This window comes from Hemibagrus wyckioides, linkage group LG20, assembly GCF_019097595.1.
Source record: "Hemibagrus wyckioides isolate EC202008001 linkage group LG20, SWU_Hwy_1.0, whole genome shotgun sequence".
Lineage (NCBI taxonomy): Eukaryota > Metazoa > Chordata > Actinopteri > Siluriformes > Bagridae > Hemibagrus > Hemibagrus wyckioides.
The window spans coordinates 4,112,492-4,135,113 of NC_080729.1; the positions used below are offsets into that span (position 1 = coordinate 4,112,492).

Genomic DNA, 22,622 nt, shown 5'->3' on the forward strand with positions numbered 1-22,622 from the left:
TACAGGCTTTCAGAAATACAGTACTTTTCTCTGTGAGCGTTTTGACCAGTCATGTTAGTGCTCCTCCTCAGGCACAGCAGATACAAAATAAACACATCTAAATGAACAAGTAAATACATAAATAGTTCCATTTAAGTCGGTGTTAATAAAATTAGAGTTTTGTACAAGTCCCTTTTTTTTTCAGTCTTCGTTTGAGCGTCCAGTTGGTGTCTTTCCCCCTACCGTGTCCCAAACCGAATATGAACAAGAGCAGCTCGCTCGTACGTCCGTTCAGTAAACGACGTGGCAGAAGACGAGGTCCTTTTACTGCGGCTCGGGCTGTGCGAGGAGGTCAGGGCTCACACTTGCACTTCCCGCTCTCCCAATGCATGAAGAGTTAACATGGGCTCACAAATGATCCAGTCCCCCTGTGAGGGTTTTTGTGTGTCTTTGGCCTCTCACCTGCAGATAAGATAAAGTCTGCAGGGTCGCCGGAGTCACTCGGGTCACCGGCCAGGGCAGGACATGGGTTTAATACAGTGGCCCTGGCTGAGCACCAAGTTAGCCGGACAGTGGCAGCCTGCCACGCAGGGTTTGTTGCAAGGGCCAATCTCGTTCCAGTTGTCGCAGGTTTTGGTGCAGCCAGGGCCGCAGGTATCGTACACAGCGCCCTGTCGGCATTGTGTGGCTGCACAAAGAATCAAGACAAAAACTTTAGTTTTTCAGAGGAATGAGTGAAAGAAACAAGGGTTAAAATCAGGATATGGAAACAAGAAACTAAAGTTTGGAGCATGACAAGGCTGCAAGAAACCGCATCGAACTAATCAAGGAGTAACACTAAACAGGTGTCCGCCATAAGGTAGGACCAATGACAGGGTCAGGAGACATGAGAATATGGGAATGGGAAATCTGTGATGAACTTTAATCAGGAACAGGAAAATAAATGCACTATGATTGGAAGGCAAAAGTTTTGGAGCAGTAATGTTTTTGTGCTTATGAGAAGATTTCACTGTTGAACTCTTCTCAAGAATAACAACAGTTCACGAGACACAATGACGTGTGAAATGAGTATGAAACTGTTTATTTATTAATCTGAGAGAAATGCTGATATTCCTGGCAAATCTGTCTTGTCATATCATCGAAAATAAAACATTCTACAGCTCATTAAATTACTCCACTCAGTGAAAAGGAAAAAAAAGGAAGCAAATGTATCCTGATAATTTGTATATTTTTCTTTCTTACTTACTTATACAAGACTGTTCAGGTCTCCAGAGCACAGGCGCTCCCTCTCTCTCACACGCCCGGCTGTAGGCGATAAAGGACTCGCAGTAGCAGTTCTTATGTACAGGGCACTCGCACATGTCTGTAACACATGACCTGAACAGACAGAATACTCTGGTTAAATTTAATTACAGCAGGTGAATCAGAATCAATGTACAGGATCACACACAGTGTATGAGCCTGAGCTAAACACAGCGGAACAAGAGCAGCATCTAGTGGTGAGGAGAGGAATTACACGTGAGTTTTCATTTAGTCTCAAGCCACACTATATACTGTATTATTTTTATTTTTTGAGCATTTCTGCATTAATATTATGTTTTTGAGCACTTAGCTACAGTTAGCTATTTTAAAAAATTAACTATTATTGTAATACTCTGAAAGATATGCTGCTTACTTTTATCATAAAAAGGCAGCAGGATTTCAGTAACACAACAAGGACTGAACTCCATCCGCTAACATTTAAACTAAATCCTCATCTATTTCAATCAAGCAAGAAGCAGAAATAAAAATCAAATGCTAATCCTGGTCCATGTTATTTAGCTAATTCCTGTAGGTAAAATTTACACTGAGCAGCATTAAGAGGAAAGAAGCTTTTTAGGAAACAAAAGAGTTGGTAATGACTTTAAAGACCAGATAATTTACAATAACGCATTATTTTAGCCTGCAGTAGTGTAGGCATGTGCATAACAATAGTGTAGGTATGTGCATATCTGCTTACATTTCTAGCTTTATATATATACCAAAACTGTAGCACTGAAACCAGTCATTTTAGCGTAATGCTAGTTCATGTTTCAGTCTTTTTTATTTTTATTTTTTATTTTTTTAAAAGCTTTAATGTAAGTTCATGTTTTAGTTTGTGTATAATGCAGCTAGTGCATGATTAGCCTGTTAACTATAATGCTAGCTAATGTTTTAAGCTGTTAACTATAATGCTAGTTCATATTTTAGCCTGTTTACAATACTTCTACTATATATTTCAGCCTGCTACTACAGCAATAATTTAGGTTTCAGCCTGTTTTATATACACTATATTGCCAAAAGTTTTGGGACACCCCTCCAAATCATTGAATTCAGGTGTTATTTTTAAGGGGTTCGACTCTGCCCCTTAGTTCCAGTGAAAGGAACTCTTAATGCTTCAGCATCATACCAAGACATTTTGGACAATTTCATGTGCCCAACTTTGTGGGAACAGTTTGACCCCTTCCTGTTCCAACATGACTGCACACCAGTGCACAAAGCAAGGTCCATAAAGACATGGATGAGTGAGTTTGGTGTGGAGGAACTTGACTGGCCTGCACAGAGTCCTGACCTCAACCCCATAGAACACCTTTGGGATGAATTAGAGTGGAGACTGCGAGCTAGGCCTTCTCATCCAACATCAGTGCCTGACCTCACAAATGAGAAAAATTCCCATAAACCCACTCCTAATCCTTGTGGAAAGCCTTTCTAGAAGAGTTATAGCTGCAGAGGGTGGGCCAACTCCATATTACATTCATGTGCATGTAAAGGTAGATGTCCCAAAACATTTGGCGATATGGTGTCAGTAAGCATTAGGTAAGATCATAGCAAGCTAGCTATAAAGCTAGCTAAAAAGAGATATCTTACCTACAGAAATAGCACAAATTAGACTGATTACTGCACAGATATATTATTTATATTGCACATTAATCACAAAACTAATTGATCCCTGCTTGACTGTATTTAAGAACAAAAAAGAAAGAAGCTTAGTAGTCTGCTAACAACAAATTTTTACAAACAGTAAAATAAAAACAGCAAAATATATGAATGTATTATCTGGTAAAAGTGTGCTAGTCACCTGTAGAAAGGAGCGAAGTCGACCACAGAGTGGCATTTCTGAAACTCCCAGGATTTGAGTTTGTGGCAGGAGCGGTGAGCACGGATCTTCACCTTGACCGAGCCGGGGCAGAGGAACGGCGTGGGCCTGCGGGGAGGCTGCTCACACACCTCGTTACCATCCACACGCCACGACTCTGCAAACTCATCTACGTCGTACTTGAACTGGCCATCACTGCCCACTGAGTCGTCCCTCCTGTGACCGTTATAGTTACCGCACAGACCACAGAGTCGATTCTTCAGGTGAGGAGCAGCCACCACTTCCACCAGACTGTCACCGTCCCATGTGATCTCCAGACCTGACACACACACACACACACACGCACAACACAACGAACCACAGTCTTTAATTTGTTGCTATAAACAAATATAAGTTGACTAGTTATATAAAATCGAGACAAATCTAATTTATAATGTTTATGTTTTTTGCTTTTTGAATAACCTATTTGTATAACTTTTTCTGATTGTTCTGACTCCATATTTTTTTATCGAATTGATTATGTTATGCCTGCACCTAACGACTAACATGTGACGTTTCCTCACTGTCAATAATCAGAAATATCAAGCTGTTTCCTCTTACAGGAAATAATAACAAGGATTATTGAGTTATTCTAGCTGAGAATAATAATCTGGATTTGGAAACAGGGAATAATTTGGCTGTGTACTGTACACTGTACAATAAAAAAAACCTGCAGTCTTACATACAGTTTATATAGAGTATGTATATTAAATCATAAACACATTTTTAAAAAATGGTACCTGGACTATAACATCAAATTGCTTGGTACAAATGGTACAAACTTCCTGGCTCAAGCAGCATGACTATTTTCCTAGTATTTTCTCACCATCTCACTTTTTGTTATGAAAATGTATCCTTATTACTGTGGACAACAAATTCCTGACTTTTATACGTGTTTCATGTTTACATTTCCACTGTACATGCCTAGAACATAAAAAGCCTGTGTCCTGGCATGTGACCCCCGACCCCCGTGTCCATGTATAAAGGTCCTCGTATGTCGGCTCATTGTTCAGTGTTTTGTTCAGCCTTTAAAGGACAGAAGTGTGTGTGTGTGCGTGTGCATGTGTGTGTGTTCTAAATCAAGGACACTCAGCAGGATATGGTCTTCTTCTCAGACCTTCGTACTTTTCTTGTGTTTTTGAAATATTAGCTGCACTGCTTGACTGAGAAATTATTTAATTCTATTTTAACATCCATGCTCACATGATCGTCGCCTTTTCTCGGTCCTTACCTATGATGGTGGTGAGTTTCAGCAGGTATCCGTCAAGGTCGATGTGTACGCCGGTGCTGTGGAAAGGCAGGGCGACACGCGTGCCGTTCTGTCGCACTGTTAAGTGCTGGTGAAGGCTCACGGTCATCCCCATCATACGCAGCTCCACCGACTTGGTCCAGGAGAAGGAGCGTGTTTTTCGAGCGTCATTCTTCACCAAGACAGTAAAGCCGCTCGCTGACGTGCAATCCTTGGTCAGAACGTACTGACACGTGCCCTGGAAGTTGAAGGTGCGCCCATCGAATGTGTTGTAATGGGGGTCTCCAAATACAGTGCACACACCTGGCTCTGAAATGGAAAGAAGAACGTGTTATCATGAAGGTCTCTGAGGCTGACCTTACAGTTTCATTTAAATTAGATTTGCTGTTTTGTTTACTTAAAACCCAGCAGTTTGCACATGCCCTACGTTTGCTGCTCGTTTTTTTTCTATAGAAAAGCCGTTATTCAAGAGGAAACATGAGCGTGTTTGGTTTTAACCCACTGTGGAGAATTGTGGAGGGAAGATCTAGTTACAGTGGTAGTTAATATGAGCCAGACGTCAGCTGCCAGGCCTTATGACCTTATCTTAAATGGAAAAAAGTTATTTAGGATTTTTAGCTAGATTGACTTGACGACTATAATTTAATATGTCAATGCTTCAACGTTGCTACAGCTAGAACCAGGACTTTATTTGTGGTGCAGTTCCATAGCTTTTTCTTAAGTATCTAAGCATCCATTTATCCAAACGTACTGCCAGTTATAGGTGTCTAATGGCAATATGGTTGTTATAATCTTAAGCATTACATTACACGATTAGGTTAAACTGTTTAGATGTGCTAGGATCCACCCCACCACTATATATATCATATATTATGTGAGCTTCTATATGCCTGTGGAGCCTGGTGGTTTGTAGAGAATAAGGCACCATTTTATAGTGACTTGCAGTTTTAGCCGTAATACTATGACAGGCTACGATTCAATGGTCTTTGCGCCAATAAAAACTGCTTTTTGTACAAAAAAAAAAGTCCTAAGGGCAAAGTCAAGATAATGGTGAAGGTAAACTTACTCACTTTCAGTGCAAACAGGACAGCAGCCCGTCCGGTTCAGTATCTTATTCTGCAATAACATACACATGCCCGCAAAAAGAGAAGAGTTTTATAGACATAGTCCAAACGTATAGAGTCACACAAACAGACATTGTGCCTGAGAGCACCAGTGGAAGGGGGTAGATTGTTTTAAATACCATCAGAAGTACACATCAAAGGTCTCTTTCCCCCCTCTTTTACCCACCATCTCCGAGCCCTTCCGCCCCTCCCTCCCAAAAACACAACAACACACACACGCACACATCAAGCCATACACTCAACCGGAACCCTGGTGCATTCAGCTTATACAAAGGCCTGTGGTTTTGTGAGAGCGTCTAAATACAGAGGGCCGTCTCTTTGCTGTCAGTCAAACAGGAGGCAAAGCAGTCAAAGGCTGTTCCTGCTGTCTGGCTGTCCCCCAAATCAAGGACAGGTGTGTGCTGGGAAATGGGTGGAATGCAGAATCGGAGAAAATCAGATATCAGGGTGAGTAGTGGAATCGCCTGGGGCTCAGATAAATCACAGGCGCAGAGAGAGTAAATCACGACTGAGAGGCTGTGTATGAGTTACATCAGCACGCCACACAGGAGGATATTCCCAACGCTGCTTAGTTACAGGCTGTAATTCTGCTAAGAGGGTGAAGTGATGGGTGGGGAACAGCTGGTCAGGGTTAGTAGGACATAGAACGTTAGTGTAAAGAACCAGTTTTCATGACGGAATGATATAAATCAAGGCTGGTCATGTTTAATATCTATCAGAGGGTAGACAATGAAACTATTCATTCTGGGCTATGCATTATATCATAATAAGACTGAAGTGGGGTAAACTATTACTTACACACTCTTTTGTATTTCTCTAATGTTGTGACCCTTTTGTCCAAACCACAAAACATTCAAATTAAGTTCTCTGACCTTTGTCCAATGACCAATGTGTGTTTATCTACTTTAAGTTTTTCCCCCAAAGGCAAAAAAAAGGGTCCCATCCACCTTATTCATGTTCATTAGACAGTCAATAGATGCATTTCACACATGCCTTCTCAGTCACAGCTGAGACAGAAATCAGGCCCAGCTTTGCTTCTTCATACTATTCCATTTATTTGTCGTATGACCGTTTGTGGTGCTGTTGTGCTCAGTTTTTAACAAAAGTCAGAATGGTACATTTTAATGTGTGTTGTTTGGTCTGTGAATGTTTAATATCCTCACCGCAGGACAGCTGGTGACTGGCACACAGTGTTTAGGCTGGCACTCAATGTTCCCCTTCACACAGGTACATAATGTGCAGTTCACAGATGACCAGCGATCCCCATCCTACAGTCAGAGAGAGAGAGAGAGAGAGAGAGAGAGAGAGCAATGAGCGATGAGAAGAACTTATCCCTATTTATGTGCATCCTCCAATAATTAATCCATACATTGATCGCTTCTACATGTAGCCATGACCCTATCCTCCAGTCCAATCAGTTACAAAATCATCCACCCATCTATCTACAAATCTATTTATCCATCCATCCAATTATCCATCCATCCATTTCACTACCAGTCATCCATCCTTACTTCACCATCCAAGAACCGATCCCTATTTATGTGAAAATCACAATTATGTATCTATTCATTCATACAATCTCCACTTTTACATGCAGCCATGAACCAATCCTCTAGTCCAATCAGTTACAAAAACATCCATCCAGCCATCCAATCATATTATCCATTCAGTCATAAATCCTTCTAACAGCTCTTCATCCATCCATCTATTCATCTATCCATCCACCCACCCATCCATCCATCCATCCATCCTAATGATTATTTCACCACTAGTCATCCATCTTTACTTCACCACCCATAAGATCAATCCATTCAGAAATATATCTACTAGTTCTACATTCATCTGTTCATAAACCAATCCATCTTTCCATTCATACATAAACCCATTTATTTATTTATTCTTCCATCTATGTATCCCTAAATAAATCCATCTAACTCCAAAGTCTATAACTCTATGCACATATCATTGACAATGCACATATCATATATCTATGAATAAATCCATTAACCCATTCCGCCCATCCATCTATCCATCCATCCTTATTTAAATGAATCCATCCATCCATCCATCCATCCATTCATCTATCCATCCATCCATCCTTCTATAAAAGAATTCATTAATTTTTCCTTCCTTCCATCCATCCACCCACCCACCCACCCGTCCATACATACATACATACATACATACATACATACATCTTTTCATCCAGACCACTGAATTTTCAGTCATATCCTCACCCTGTAGATCTTGTTTTTCACCCTGCAGTATTTGATGTCCTCTGTCTTCAGGTAAGAGAGACACTCAGGGCAGCACTGGCTGCCCTGGCAGCTTCCAGCTGGAGAGCAGCGTTTCCTACACACCACTGTAGAGTCCAGACAGGTGCACATCGTACAGTTATCTAAGCTGAAGGATGTATCGTTCTCGTAGACCTCACTGTGGAATAAGCAGCTGCCCAGGGACAAGTCAAACACCTTCCTCTGACCTGGACAAAGGAAAAAATGAGCACACCACTTGTCATGGATTGGACTACCTGGTGGTACTATACAATTAAGATGTGTGTATGTATGTGAACAGCTTACCCTGACACCTGGGGCAGCACTGGCCTGGAGGGGTTTGGCTCAGGTGGGATGGGCAAGACAGAACAGGACAAACCTCCCTATGGCACATCGTTCGGCTTCCCTGAGAATGGCATACATAAAGAGTATCTGAATCTGTTGGGTGAATATGGATTTAAGCCCAACGTGGGTGTGGCTATATACAGATTTTTTTTTTATTCTTCTTCTGGAACCTTGGCGAACATTGTAAATGCACACAAACATGGACTTTCTTTGGACTGAGAGCTTCAGATCTGACTGCTCGCTCATGTCTCCATGAAAATACTGTATATAAAAGCTTGTGCAAATATTTTGTTGCATCCTATAGGCTCACACTTCAAGCCTCACACACTCTAGTCTGTATTCTTTCGAAAAGGAAAACAAAAAAATTCTACAGCTCCTATTTGTATCAATATTTATATTTATATTCAAGAAGGTAATGGTGCTTATGCTAATGCTTACCATCTACCAGTCATGCAATTGAGTATGAGTAAAGAGTGGTGGAATAAAAAGAGTACCATTCATCAAAGAGGAGACATAGAGAAATGCTGTAACTTTTATCTTCGACTGTTTTATCTTCTCAGTAAAGCAAACCAGGTCCTGAAGCCTTTCGTCGCCGCAGTGTACGACTGTGCACAGGAATGTTAGGACTGGAGGTGGAGTGAATGACTCATCTGAGCCCATGTATTAGGTTTTAATGCTGCCTTCATTAAAATGACCAAACAAAGCCATGGAGAATATAAACCAAAGACTCTCAAGAGCCAGAAACCAACATCCAAAATAAACCATGTTTGGAGAGCCTCCACAGGCCAGCAGTGTTAGCCATGTTCCTGTACTTCTACTAACCCACACACACACACACACACATAAGCTCTCTAATTGACTGGGAAGCACAGTAAAGGCCTTAATGTGTTTATCCGCGAGGTTTATTTATTGTTAAAGGGTGCTGAAACAAGCCCAGTGGCTCCCTGGAGAACCAAAGACAAACCCATTAGTTGCAGATCTCAGAGCCTGGCCAGATACCGCAAGAGATTTGGAAACACGGACGTGTACGCCTTTAGGTCTTCAACATTAACATTACTGCCTCTGTAAGATACCAAAGCTTAAGAGTTCTATCAGATCTGAGAGGGAATCTGTATTAGGAACATGTGTGTGTTAAAAGCTATAGAATATGCCTGTTTGTCTAGAGAAATTCAGGAATGCTGCTTTGTACCGGAGATTACAATCACACACAGATGTCTTTTGGGGAAATGACAATTTGCAGATATGACTGGCAGAAGTACTCACGGTGCACATGCATTTGATGCAGGGCTTCCCCTCAGGGTGAAACTCTTCTCTCTCTTTATACAAGCGACCCTCGAAAATACAACCTGAGCACAAGGAAAGTAAAAGGTAAATCCACTTCCTTAACATTGCATGATCGCAATTTGCAACCTTTTTAGCATCCAGGTATCCTTTTTAGTCTAAAATAAATTTCAAATGTTGTGCAATAATATTGTGCTAATATTCTTTTTATTCCTGTAGCTCCAACAGATCATATCCACTTTGACCTCGTTTTTAGGTTTTTGACTTTTACATTAAAAGAATCACTTATAGTTACAAATTAGCTCCAAACCAACACAGATACTCACTCACCTGGGCAGGAAGGGCAACACTTCTTGGGATGGATTTTGGGATTCTTGCAGGGAACCACACACTGCATTTCTGCTTCGGTTATTACACCTTCCTGTCCCAAACACAACATCAGGACTTTATAATCATCTTGCATACATTAAATTGTAAACTTTAGAAACCTAAGCAGGTTGTTTTGTACAGTTTGCCTCATATAAAATAATTTTCAGCTGAACAGATGTGGTTTCTGGCACAATATCTGTTTGCAAAGGCAAATTCTGTTTTTATTATAAATCTTAATCTATTTTTATGTCAAAAAAAACCCAAAAACTTTTCACTGCTTGTGTACGGTTGAGTATGTGACCAATAAATCTAATGTTTTTGGAAAAGATCTCCAGTGACAACACTTTGTAACAGACAACTGGGACAATAAGTGTCTTGTTGAAGAGACAGACTTTCCAGTTTTCTCAGTAACAAACGATAATAAGCTGCATTTGTGTTTGTGTTATTAGCTTAAACAAAGAGAAACAAAGCGAGGCTTGTGATAGAAGGACTGTTTATAGCTGCTAATTTTAATGTAAGAGAGGAATGGACCTTGTTTTTCTGGATGTAGAACAAATGATTGACATTTAATGAGGTGAAAAGTATTCAGTTGTGTTGTTATAGGAATCTTAATCATCTACAGACAATAACTCGGATTTATCACTCTACCCCGTTGTTGATTACTTTTCTGTTACAGCATTCTCTTTATGATGTATTCCTTACTTAATACATTGCTAGCAGGTTCAAGATTTCTAAAGCTTTGCAGAAAATAATCAGAGAGCCTTGAACTGTATACAATTGTATTAAAGATTGTTGTAGAATTGACCAGGGACAGACATATAGGCATATAGTCTGTGTGTGTAGGGAAGGCAGGTTTACGGGAGTCTAGGTGGCATGCAGTTACAGCACATCTTGCATTCTGAGGTCAGTACAATGTGGAAAATGCAGTCCTTTTTTCCCCACGACTTCTTGAACCATACGCCACAGTAAAGCATTTTCAGATTGGTTTGGACCCTGAATGCTTTGAGTGGAATTCTGCCCACACACTTCGCTTTGCGTTCACGTGCAACATGCAGCGCTTTCTTGTGGTTCTGCAATTCAAGAACTCGGTGAGCGTACAAGCGTGCGTGCGTGCGTGTGTGTGTGTGTGTGTACATTTGGAAAACTGCGACCCAGATGTTTGGACAAAAGATCAGAGTTCACCTGTTTACCGTCTGTAAGGAAACAAGCTATAACTCTGTCCTCAGTCATTCCCTCTACACTTAACTAAGGTAACACTTTGGGATGCTGACAAAGTCATTCCGGGTCCAAAACACATTACTTTTGGGATCATTTCGGTTATTAATATTAATAGCAATACAATCTTCAAGCACTTTCTTTACATTTCTTTTACGCCTTCAGGCAGCACTCATACATATCAAAGCTGTGGATCCCATTGCTTCAGTAATGTCCTGATAAATATTTAGAGAATATGGAATGCTCTTTTTCTTTTTGTCGCTTTTAGCCTGTTATTTATTCTCATTCTCAAGTCTCGGAGTAATCGAGATCTTTTCCCTGGAAAAGACGGGAGTGCTATATACATTTCTAATAATAAATAAAATAAATAAATAAAATGATACATTTCTAATTCCAATGAAATTTTCACTGTATTAAAATTCTACTCTAATATTACCGTTTGATTAATAACTGTATTATCACAATATCTGATTGCTACTTTGCATTTCAAACTTGACTTTAAAGTCCTATATCTCATTATTAATAACCATTTGTGCTCATTAATTGATTATTTATAAAGCAGACTTCTAATGTTCTTTAATATTTATTAAGATAGCAATATTTGTGTAAAAATGTGAACCCTTTTTAGAGGTTTTTTGGAACTTCTCTATGAATATAGCCCCATTCGACTAGGTAAAAACAAATAATACTGAGGAAAAACTACAAGTTCCTGAAGCCCGGAGTGTCTACTTTCATATGAGCTTCTTATGAACCTCCACTGTGGCTTGTGACATGACAAAGACATTCAATGCAGAACATGGACACAACAAAAACAGGAGCAAACTCCATTTTTGGGGCCTCTGGGTAAAAGAGTTAAAGGAGGAATTGAACTGAAAACTCTCACGATCCTAGATTTAACAATTATTTCTAAGAGTGTATAAACCAGTGTGATGTAAAAAAGGTTACAGAATGTCTGTATTACTTCTAAGCTTTCACAGCTAAGCTTTTGAGTGGCTGATGCACTCATTTCTATTAATCCTTTTCATTTAAAGGCAGCCATGTTGTTTTTTTTATTGTTGGACACACAGTGAGTCTCACCTGACACCGGCGTGTGATGCACGGCTTGGTCGGGGTCGACCATGAATACGAGCTGTTATAGGACTTTCCTTCCAGCTGACAGCCTAAAAATAAAAGAGAGAGAGAGAGAGAGAGAGAGAGAGAAATAAAAAGAAATGAATTCTAACACTGAAAAGCACACCAGTGATCTCCTTGAATTGACCAGTGAGAAAACACATTAAGTCACTACTGTGTAGATGGAAACCCTGCTCCATCTGGAAATGTCTGGGACTTTACTGTAAGCCCTCCAGCGCCTCATGTGCCCCTTGTCACCTCACACCCTTCGTCCCACCCCTCGCAATGTTACACATAAAACAAATCCAATATGGCCCTGAATGAAAGGAAGCAGCGTGAGCCGTGAGCTTTGGAGCAAACGCAGGAACAACACAAAAGATGACGGCTGGGATATTTCATTCAAAACTAACAAAGCCTACCTTAACATTACAAAAAAAAGAAAGCCCAGGCATCCTTAATAAACCCCTGACTCATAAAAAATAAAAAAGAGACAGAGAGAAAGAGAAACAGCTCACTAAACAAAAGGCTGCACCCCGCTGTGAAGATATGAGTTCAGTCCGGAGTGACCTCAGCCGTCTCTTTCTCTCTTTCTCTCACTTCTGACGAATGTGACGAGCCAAACCAGCGCTAGGAGCTTGTAAAAAAAAAAAAAAAAAAATTAAGACTTTATTTCGGGGCCCATAAACTTGAACCTACACCCAAAACTCCTATTTCTAAGCAGCTGCTGAATCTGTGTGTGGAATGAGAATGTTTTGGACACACACACACACACACACACACACATTAATGATGGAGTTCTATGAGTAGATGCAATGCTTAAAATCAAGGTCAAAGACAATCAGGTATGATTCAGATTTATTTATATGTTCATAGATTTTCACACAGAATACTGTGAATGGCAGGGGAGATTCTAGGATTTTCATTTAAGGGGGGCTCAGCCCCCAATGAGGGTATAATAGTAAAAAATAAAAAAATAATAAAATAAAAGTTTGACTAACAGGGTAGGATGGTAAACTTATTGTAATTTAAAGGGGACTGAGGCGATCACAAATTTGTGTACAGTTTAGGGAGAATCGCAGAATTTTTAGGGGGGCTGAGTAGAAATGTTAGGGGGGCTAAAGCCCCCCCTAAAAATAGCCTAGCGACGCCCATGGTGAATGGTATGTGACATTTTTAACATGTCTTGAAATTGCACATGTGAACCTGTTGTGTGAGCAAATCACACATGAAAAATAATATGAATCAGTAAAATCCATTTACAGCAAAGAGAATTTACAGTTGAATGTAAAGTGTATAAAAATAAGTGAACAGTAATGAGTTTATTCACCTTTGCATCTTTCGCAGCAGGCTCCGGTCTGTTTCACCACCAACGCGCAGTCGTCTGCCACTAGGGGGCATTTCTCCTGCTTACAGTCTGCTTTATTGTTCTGCAAAGGGAAAATTTTGGAGAGAGACAGAGAGAGAGGGAGACATAAATATATTAAGAGATTGAGAGAGACATAAAGATATTGAGAGATTCAGAGAGAGACAGAGATAAAGATATCGAGAGGTTAGGGGGGGTATTGAGAGATATTGAAAGATTGAGAGAGAGAGAGAGAGAGAGAGAGAGAGAGAGAGTGGGGGAAGGGGGAGAGAGAGAGTGATAAAGATATTGAGAGGTTGAGAGAGAGAGAGAGACAGAGACAGAGAGAGTCAGATCACGTGAAGCTGTAATTTCCGTACTATTCAGCTTTTGTGAGTTTATCTCTTCACGGTTAGTGAACAGAATTTATGGCTTTGATGAATTCCTATGACAAACATTGGAGAAATGATTAAACAGATCTCGCTCTCTTCAGAATGAATAGTGTGGATAACAGAGGTCATGGGAAACATTAGGAATATTACAGCGTGGCTTTATGATGCCTCAGACGAGCCTGGCTAATGTCATTTCGATAAAGGATGAAAGAGAGAGATAGGCGATGTGAAGGAGGGAGAAGTGAGACTGCGCAGGAGAGTTTGAGAGAGTACAGTCTCCATCCTGTTTTCTTACAAACTTCACCAAGGTCAAAGGAATGCCTTGCGCCGCTAAACGCTGTCAGAGCTATCTGCTTACAAGTCGGCCGGCAACAACCCGCCCTCCATTGATTTCCTTTCATAAAGTCAGACCCTGGAGTAAGTCAATACAAGGAATTCATTAACCCGTCACGTCGCCTTGGAGAAATGACAGCACAAGATGGAGGCGGAGAACCCGAGAGTCCCACCGAGACCTGGCGTCCTTTTGACACCAACCAAAAGCCGGTCCAGCTCAAATGCCACATACAAACTCTCCAATTGTCTCAAAGACAGAATGTTTGACTCGGGAGTTTGTACAGTATAGTTCGCCTCTGACCCTCTTCAACATGTGCAAAAGGCCGTGAAACACAAAGGTCTCTCAGTGCAATAACAATCAATAAAAACCTGGACTTTTCCCAAAGTTCTCTCTATGCCAATAACTGCGCTAAAGTATAATTCTCAAATTCTCTAATCCGGTTGAAAGGTGTTGAGTCGCTTTTCTATAAAAGCAGCACTGACAGTAGTTCTTCCTGTAATTCTCAAGTCATTGTTATAGTAACAAAGAAAAATATATAATCACTGATATAAGGTTTTCTGTAAGGAGATCTTTAACATTTTAACATTAATGGAGGGAGTCTCTGGTGTCAGTGCTTTGCAATAGTCAATGGTGCTTTCCTTTAAAAGTGGAGGATGATGAAGGAACGTCTGTGCTGCATGTAAGACATAAAGGAACTAAATTGTCCCCTGGATATTCCACAGCATAAAATGTAACAAAAAATCCTGTCATGTCACTCTGTAATAAATGTATTGGCAAATCTGTGTGTTATAAGAAGAATATAAGGTATCATTTTTTTATACCACACTTAAAATGTTCCATTAATATTAAATCTTTCAGTCTCTTGGGGGCTCGGGACATTTCTTCTTCTTCGGCGCAAACGTAACCATGAATTTTACAACGTCTCAAGTTTAACAAGCTCAATGCTGATTTTACGACCTCTTCCTGAACACTTCGCTGGTTGCAGTGTTAAGTGTTTGCGCATTACCCTCTGTTTGCCCATCTGTCCTTATTCTTCCCTCTGAGTTATTACCACAGATCATACACAGCGATGTTCCCCTTTATGAAACAGGTCAAAGGTCCGAGGAGATTAAAAAGTTTGGAGCTCGTGAAATCTCTCAGAATGAGACGTCCAGGCAGAGAGGAGGCCTGTGAAATTCTTCAGTACCCCCATGCTGCTTTTCATGAGCCATGTACTAAATCTAAGCGATAGACCACGTTTCTGAGAGAGGGATGGTCCTGGATGTGGTGGATTATCCTGGTTTGGTGTTTAAGAGCATTTCTTCTCCTTCTTCTTCTTAAAAAAAAAAAGAGGAATAGATAGCTTTATCTTTTATCTTTATCTTTGGAATATATAATGTTGCCTTCAACAAAAAGTCAGTCATAACTCAAAATTAAGTGATGCAAACCACATCTGAAGTTCATGAGTTTTGAAGCAGTAATAGTTTTAAAGCCATTTCATCTTCCTATCTCCAAGAGCTAAGCCGATCTGATCAATTGCCCAAATTAAAATCCTAAGCTTAAAAACATGTGAAGGAACAAGTCCGATCAAAGTAAAAAAAAAAAAAAAGACGGGAAAGAGATGGATTGAAATCTATATCAGGATTTCTGTACAGCTGCTCTGTGACTGCTATGTCCTCTGTTTAAATCGGTTTATAAATAACAAATGAACCGAAAGGGATCTCAGCATAATCAACGCGCCTGCTCACGTTGCTCAACTGTAAACAAACTTTTTATTTTAAATGAGGTATACTTTACACACGAATATCTGCTTTAGATCATTCATCATACAGCCGTATTAGCTTCGGTATCTGTACTGTGAATACATTCGACATATCATTAATGTCAGCTGCTACAATCTTAAAAATAGATAGATAGATAGATAGATAGATAGATAGATAGATAGATAGATAGATAGATAGATAGATAGATAGATAGATAGATAGACAGACAGCGATAGATAGTTAATAGATGTTAACGATACTTCACAGAACCCTACACCATGAGGAAGAACCCTTTAAGAACATTTAATTTGCAGGTTGTAGATCATACAGTGTAGACTAAATAAAAATGATATACATGTAAGTAGCATAAATTCATCGTAGTAAAAACACACAAGCAAACTCATTACTCGAAGTGTCCTCCTGTCTCCTCTGACCCTTAACATTTCTCTGAACAACATAAAGCCTGTGTCCTAACCCAGACAATCTATAGCTGATTCCACTAATTCCACTAAATTAACTAAGTGCCCAATATACAGTTTAAAATTTACTGAATGCACATTAGAGAGCTGAAGGAAAAAAAATCCCAACAGAGGAAAATGTGGCAAGAATTCAGATGCGAGAAGATAAATAAACGATTTGTCCCTACAGTGTTGAGTTTGCTCTAATAAATGAGCGGAAAAATACATTATAATTGGGAGAATTCTATATAAATCTGCTAAACAACAAAATCTAATTCCCAGGTAGCAAATGAGTGATGGCCGTGTGAAAGTTCATGAAAAAAAAGCTTACGTTCGAGACATTTTTGCTCAACAACATTTGATTAATTCTCAGCTTCTTCTTTCGGCCCTTCAGTGGTCACCACAGCGAATCTCTCTCCACCGATCCCTATCTTCTGCATCCTCAACACTCACACCCACTAGCTTCATATCCTCATTTATTACATCCATATACCTCCTCTTTGGCGTTTCTCTTTTCCTCCTGCCTGGCAGCTCCATGTCCAACATTCTCCTACCAATATACTCACTCTCCCTCCTCTGGACATGTCCAAACCATCTTAATTTGTCCTCCTTAACTTCGTCCCCCAAACATCCAACATGAGCCGTCCCTCTGATGTACTCGTTCCTAATCCTGTCCAACCGTGTCACTCCCAAAGAGAACCTCAACATCTTCAGCTCTGCTTCCTCCAGCTCTGACTCCTGTCTCTTCCTCATTCAATTAATTCTCAGCAAACTGCTTTATTTTAAACGGGCTGTGAAGGCGCCATTTTGTTCACAGATTAGTTCATGCATTTTTGCACTGCATACAAATTGCATACTCATTTTTGCATACAGAACTATATTGTACTCTGAGAAAGTGAATTCTTTGTTCGTAACTCTACACACAACCTCAGACGGTTTCCTCAGACAGGCACGTGACGAGCCTGTAATGTTCTTGATGTGGCTTTTTATTTCTGTCTCTTTTAGATGACATCACCCAACTTATTTTAAACAAAAAATAGGAGCAAAAATATCCCTCAAAGCAAGCCATGTGCGCAGAGTTAGAATCTGCATTTCAGTCAGCGATTATATTGTTATGACAGTTACAGCTTACATTATAGGAAACTCTGTCAGCGTCAGTGAAACAAGCCTTCGTTTACATAAGCCTCGGCTACAGACGACAGACGAGCGAGCGGTGACGAAATGTGCCTTGCTGTGATTTGAAGTCGAACTCTAAATGCTTTTCCATTCACATATTTTCTACAGGACATCATTTAAACATTTATCATTGGCTAATTGGACCAAATAATTCACTTGTCACACGTTCTGTAGACGGATTATGTAATGATTAAGCAGGTCTGTCTGTGGTTGACTTCATGTCTATGGAAGCGTTAAAACACTTGGTGGGGTTTAGTTCTAGAAAAATAATCAATGACAGGGTGGTGGGATGAAGGCTGACATGAAAAGCAGAGTGACTTCAACCCAAAGTGGATTATTTTCCTTTAGTCTCCGAAAGACTCGTTCGGATTGGTTGTCACAGAGAAGGTTACAGGAGGTCATTCAAACCATTCGCAATAACAATGCACAATAGTTCACTCAACAGTGTGTGACAGGTGATAACACTCTCACACTGCACTACTATAACCATTAACACTATTTTCTAGACCCTCAAGGTACTTCATATTTATTATCTACTGGCAGTTTGCACATCTGTAGTGTGATGTATATACTGATGTAAATACGGTTAAATCCACAACTGTGTTTCATATCTGCACTACTATGTTTAATTTTACTTACTGTATTCTATATTTCTTCTTTTTTCTTAGTCTGAAATTTTTGTATATATATATATATATATATGTAAATCTATCTATCTATCTATCTATCTATCTATCTATCTATCAGTAAATTCATTTAATCTGTTTACAGTTACTAATTCATCTGTTTAAATGTCACTTATGTTTTATCTATTGTAAACAGTCGCTCCCTCACCAGGCTTTCTTTTTTAATATAGGCAAACAAAACAAATCTGGAAAGCAAAAAAAAAAAAACTGTCCTGAAGACTTTCCCATTACTCTTTTAAAACACTGACACTGGAGACTCCTTCTATAGATTTTACATAAACGTTTTTCTTAAAGAAAGCCTTCACCATAACAAGGACTACACATTTTATACCTGAGGAATGAGCTGTTGCTATAGAAACAAAAAATGGGCTATTAGAATTAATACATTAATATTAAATAAATATTCAATAATATTGAATATATATATATATAGAATATTGAAATATATATATATATATATATATATATATATATATATATATATATATAGAATATTGAAATATATATATATATAATATTAGTATAAAAAAGGTAATTTCTAATAACCCTAGATATAAAAAAGATTTCTTCTGTGCTGTTTTTATCGTAGAACTGACGACGACGTGTCATTTCCCAGAAACACTGAGAGTTCAGGAATTTGCCTTTCTGAAAGACATTTAAACGCGTTTAGAATGATCGCTGTACCGGACAGACAGGAGACGTGGACAGACAGGAGACGTGAAAGTCAGACGGCGCGGTCATTGGGGCTCATTAGCACAGACAATGGAGCTCCTGTGGCGCTCTTTGAACAGCCATTAGTGGAGACTGGGCGATCAGCGCGAGCCGAGACACACGGCCGGCTCTGGAGCTCGCGCTCCCCGGAGACCCGCACGACGCGCAGCCGAGCGGTGAGATGAAAGGCAGACTGTGACCACGTCATGAGGGGGAGGAGGAGAGGGGAGGAGGGAGGGAAGGAGGGGTCACCGAGCGCGTGCTCATATTTTCATCTCTATTGCATTTTTTGTATGAATTACTTAAAAATTAATTTTAAAAATTTGCTTCACTTTCACTTTCTATGATAATAATAATAATAATAATAATAATAATAATTTGCGTGATAAATTCAACGTATCCTGTATCACGTGAACACGTGTGCATTTCACCACGTTATGCCATAAAAACGGATATCTTAAATATAACAGCATTTCAGTAAATCATATAATAAAATGGAGAAACTCTAGTGAAGAAATTCCATGTGAATAAAAAATATAAGCACGTGCACTAGGTGAGAAATGTGGCAAACCTAGAACGTGTGAAGTGTGCGCAGACCACGTGTAAAGTTCACGAGCTTTCTGTAAAAAGGCTAGATTGCAGCTATTTCATGTTGAAAGTCAACAACAATTCAGTTCCATGAAACAGAAATATGTTTAAAGCCACTCTTCTGTCTTTAAGATCTGAGCTGATTTGAGCTTTGGCACAAATTCAGATCCAAGCTTGAGAAACACATGCAGGAACAAGTCTGGTAACAGATTAAAAAAAATAAATAAATAAAATAAAAATAATAATAATAATAATAATAATAATAATAATAATAATAATAATAATAATAATAATAATCAGGGAAAAGTTTATCTCACCAGACAGACGCAGGAGATGCAGGGGTTGTCGGTGATGTTGGGGATGTGTAACACCTCTCCTTCGTTGTCACAGCTCGCCTCAGTTCCTGCGCGAGACACAAAAGGGGAGGAGGAGGGGGTGATTGTGGTCGGGGAGCTAAACGGTGAGACGCGCGCGCGCAAACACACACACACACACCCACACACACAATAGCGCACATTAACACTGTGAGAGAGATTACAAGATTGTTTGACGCCTGAAAAAAAACTTTGGTATGATCCTTAATCCGATTCTTTTCTGTCGGATTTTGTTGTATTGAATAAATCAATTAATTCGATATTTTTTACGTTTCTTCCCATCTTTATTTATTATTTAAAGCACGCTTTCGTGTACAAAATGTTTTTACAATTATTTTCTCGCCTAAACATGCATGCATTCAAGTGCACTCAATTAGAAAATTTTCTTTTTTATTATTATTTTTTTTCTTACATGCTATTATATAAAGACGAATTATATACATATTTCAGCTCTACATGAAAATCCCCAAGCCCACACATTGTTTTTAATTAAGGAACGAGACGCAGTTCTTTCTCTCGAGTTCTCTTGAGCTTTTGAGGGTTTTAAGTCCCGTTAAAACCGAGCACGGAATGCACGCCGTTAATCACGAGCTCTTTCCACCTGCTCTGCACGCGCTCGAATCAAACTTCCCCCTCATCTCTCACAGCGCTTTCCCAAGAGGACACAGTGGGACAGGGGCATGGCTGCGTCCCAAACCGCACACTGGTGTAGCATTGAACAGTGTGACAAAATAGATCGGGCTTATTGTCTTATAGAAAGCAAAAAAAATCCTAAACCGCATAACACTTTTATGGCGCACTAAAAATAACGAATTTGGGGGGATATTTTGTAACAAAGGTCTATGTTATAGAAGGACTCCAGGAGAACCTTTAGAAAGAGGCAAACCCTAGAACTTTAGATTATCGGTAAGAAAAGTACTTTTCCATGAACCATCAAGTGTACATCATTTTGTACCTTTGAGTGCATGTGTTCTCAAACTTCCCCTTGAATTCAGTATCTATCTATCTATCTATCTATCTATCTATCTATCTATCTATCTATCTATCTATCTATCTATCTATCTATCTATCTATCTATCTATCATGAGTTAATAATCTTTTTTAAAATAAATAAATAAGTAAAGAAAGAAAGAAAGAAAGAAAGAAAGAAAGAAAGAAAGAAAAGTACCAGTGGTCCTTAAGCTCAAATCTTGCATCTGCAAAGGAAAGATAAAGATACTAAATACTAGATACGAACCCTGTGGGGTTACCGCTCCAGCAATAAGAAATATTCTTTCTTTCTTTCTTTCTTTCTTTCTTTAAGCGCACAGTTATATTGTGTTGATTATTATAATTATAAAGGCGGGTAGCCGCAAAAACCTATTACATTAATTAGTTTGAAGAGGAGTGCTATTCGTAATAGTAAAAATGTAATGACTGGAGTTAATAATGCTAAATTAATTACGTCACAGACTTCCGAGAAGAAACCTGACATTGCTTGAGCGCTTCTAGTAGATTCTAGTATAGAATAGTTTAGATAGTAATAAACATCAACAACAGGTTGGCATGGTCACGGAAACGTGCGCTCCGGTACGAGTTTATGGCGCGCGCGCGCGCTTAAAGATCAGCTTACCTGTAATTATGGACGCGATTACCCGAGGACTCTGGAATAACAAAAATAAGAAAAAGACTCTACGGGTGACGACGAGCCTCATAGTCTCGGGCGGTGAGGAAAACATCACCGGTTAGTCCGAAGTGTGAAAAAAATCAAACACTTTTTTTTATCCAAACGTTAAAATCCGGTCAGAGTGAAGAGATGAATCTGGAGAAGGTTTCGGAATTATTCACCTTCATTCCGCTAAAGAAAACCTAAAGCACAAAAGCAGAGCGAGTGCGCACGCAACCGTCCTCCTCATTCTGTCTCCCCGAAGTGTTCAGTATCTCCTCTGAGGGCATGGAAAGATGCTCGTGAATATCCTAATGTCTAACAAGCGTCCAAAAAAAGAGTCACGTCCCAGCTCGTGGACAGGAAAAGTGTTTTGAACCTGACGCGCCTCCGACGCTCCCGGCGCGCGCACTGAGCTGCGGCGCACTGCACTGTGGGGATTTAATAGAAACTCAGCGCCTCCAGTTAAACGTTCCCGCGACACAGGAACCTCCTCCCGAGCAAGAACAGATCAGCCCCCACCACACACAGATATTTAAATCGCAACCGAGGGGTTTATTATGCTCATCCTCCAAACCTTTTCTGTCGGTGGTGGTGGTGGTGGCTGTGGTGTTGGTGGTCGTATGTCTGCGCGCGGCTCTGTAATGAACACTGTTACGTCTCACCGGGGAGGGGATCCGCCTGTTTTCCTATCTCATCTCCTCTTACCGCTAACCAGGTTGCAAAAGGAGCACTTCACGCGCCTGGACAGGGGGTGGGGGGACGGGGCCAATCAGCTGTGCCATGCATTAAACATTACACAGGAATTCATGCAAAAGAACAAAGGCTACTCTTACACTGATTATTTTCTGTTATGCAAACAACCGCGCGTGACCGACTGAATACAGCAAACTTTTGCAACACTCCAAAGATCCAAAAAAGCCACTGGATAACAAATAAAACACGGCTTCAAAGAGTTATAACCCAACCCGATTTTTTTTGTGTATGCGTGTGCTGTAGTTAGGAAACTGCTTTTTCTTTCTTTTTATTGCAACACATTAAATCTGAACCCACTAGGGATTGTTCTGAACACTGA

The 22,622-nt window shown here is 39.8% G+C and overlaps 1 protein-coding gene across 2 annotated transcripts; it reads right to left on the bottom strand.

Annotated features, from left to right (window-relative positions):
* Window positions 1-7: 7 nt before the first annotated feature.
* bmper (BMP binding endothelial regulator) lies at window positions 8-22,418 on the bottom strand. 2 transcript variants are annotated; one of them, XM_058418112.1, is made up of 14 exons: window positions 21,515-22,418; window positions 19,846-19,931; window positions 13,427-13,526; window positions 12,067-12,149; window positions 9,736-9,826; window positions 9,388-9,470; window positions 8,086-8,185; window positions 7,744-7,988; window positions 6,670-6,774; window positions 5,453-5,498; window positions 4,365-4,691; window positions 3,077-3,413; window positions 1,226-1,356; window positions 8-667 (listed from the first exon to the last, which is right to left on the bottom strand). In XM_058418112.1, exons 1-14 carry the CDS (start codon window positions 21,618-21,620, stop codon window positions 486-488), a joined length of 2,022 nt encoding a protein of 673 aa, XP_058274095.1. In that variant the 5' UTR covers window positions 21,621-22,418; the 3' UTR covers window positions 8-485. The 2 variants fall into 2 exon arrangements, with proteins under 2 accessions (XP_058274095.1, XP_058274096.1); XM_058418113.1 differs by lacking the exons at window positions 13,427-13,526; window positions 19,846-19,931; window positions 21,515-22,418 and adding an exon at window positions 12,615-12,658.
* Between the last annotated feature and the right edge of the window lie 204 nt (window positions 22,419-22,622).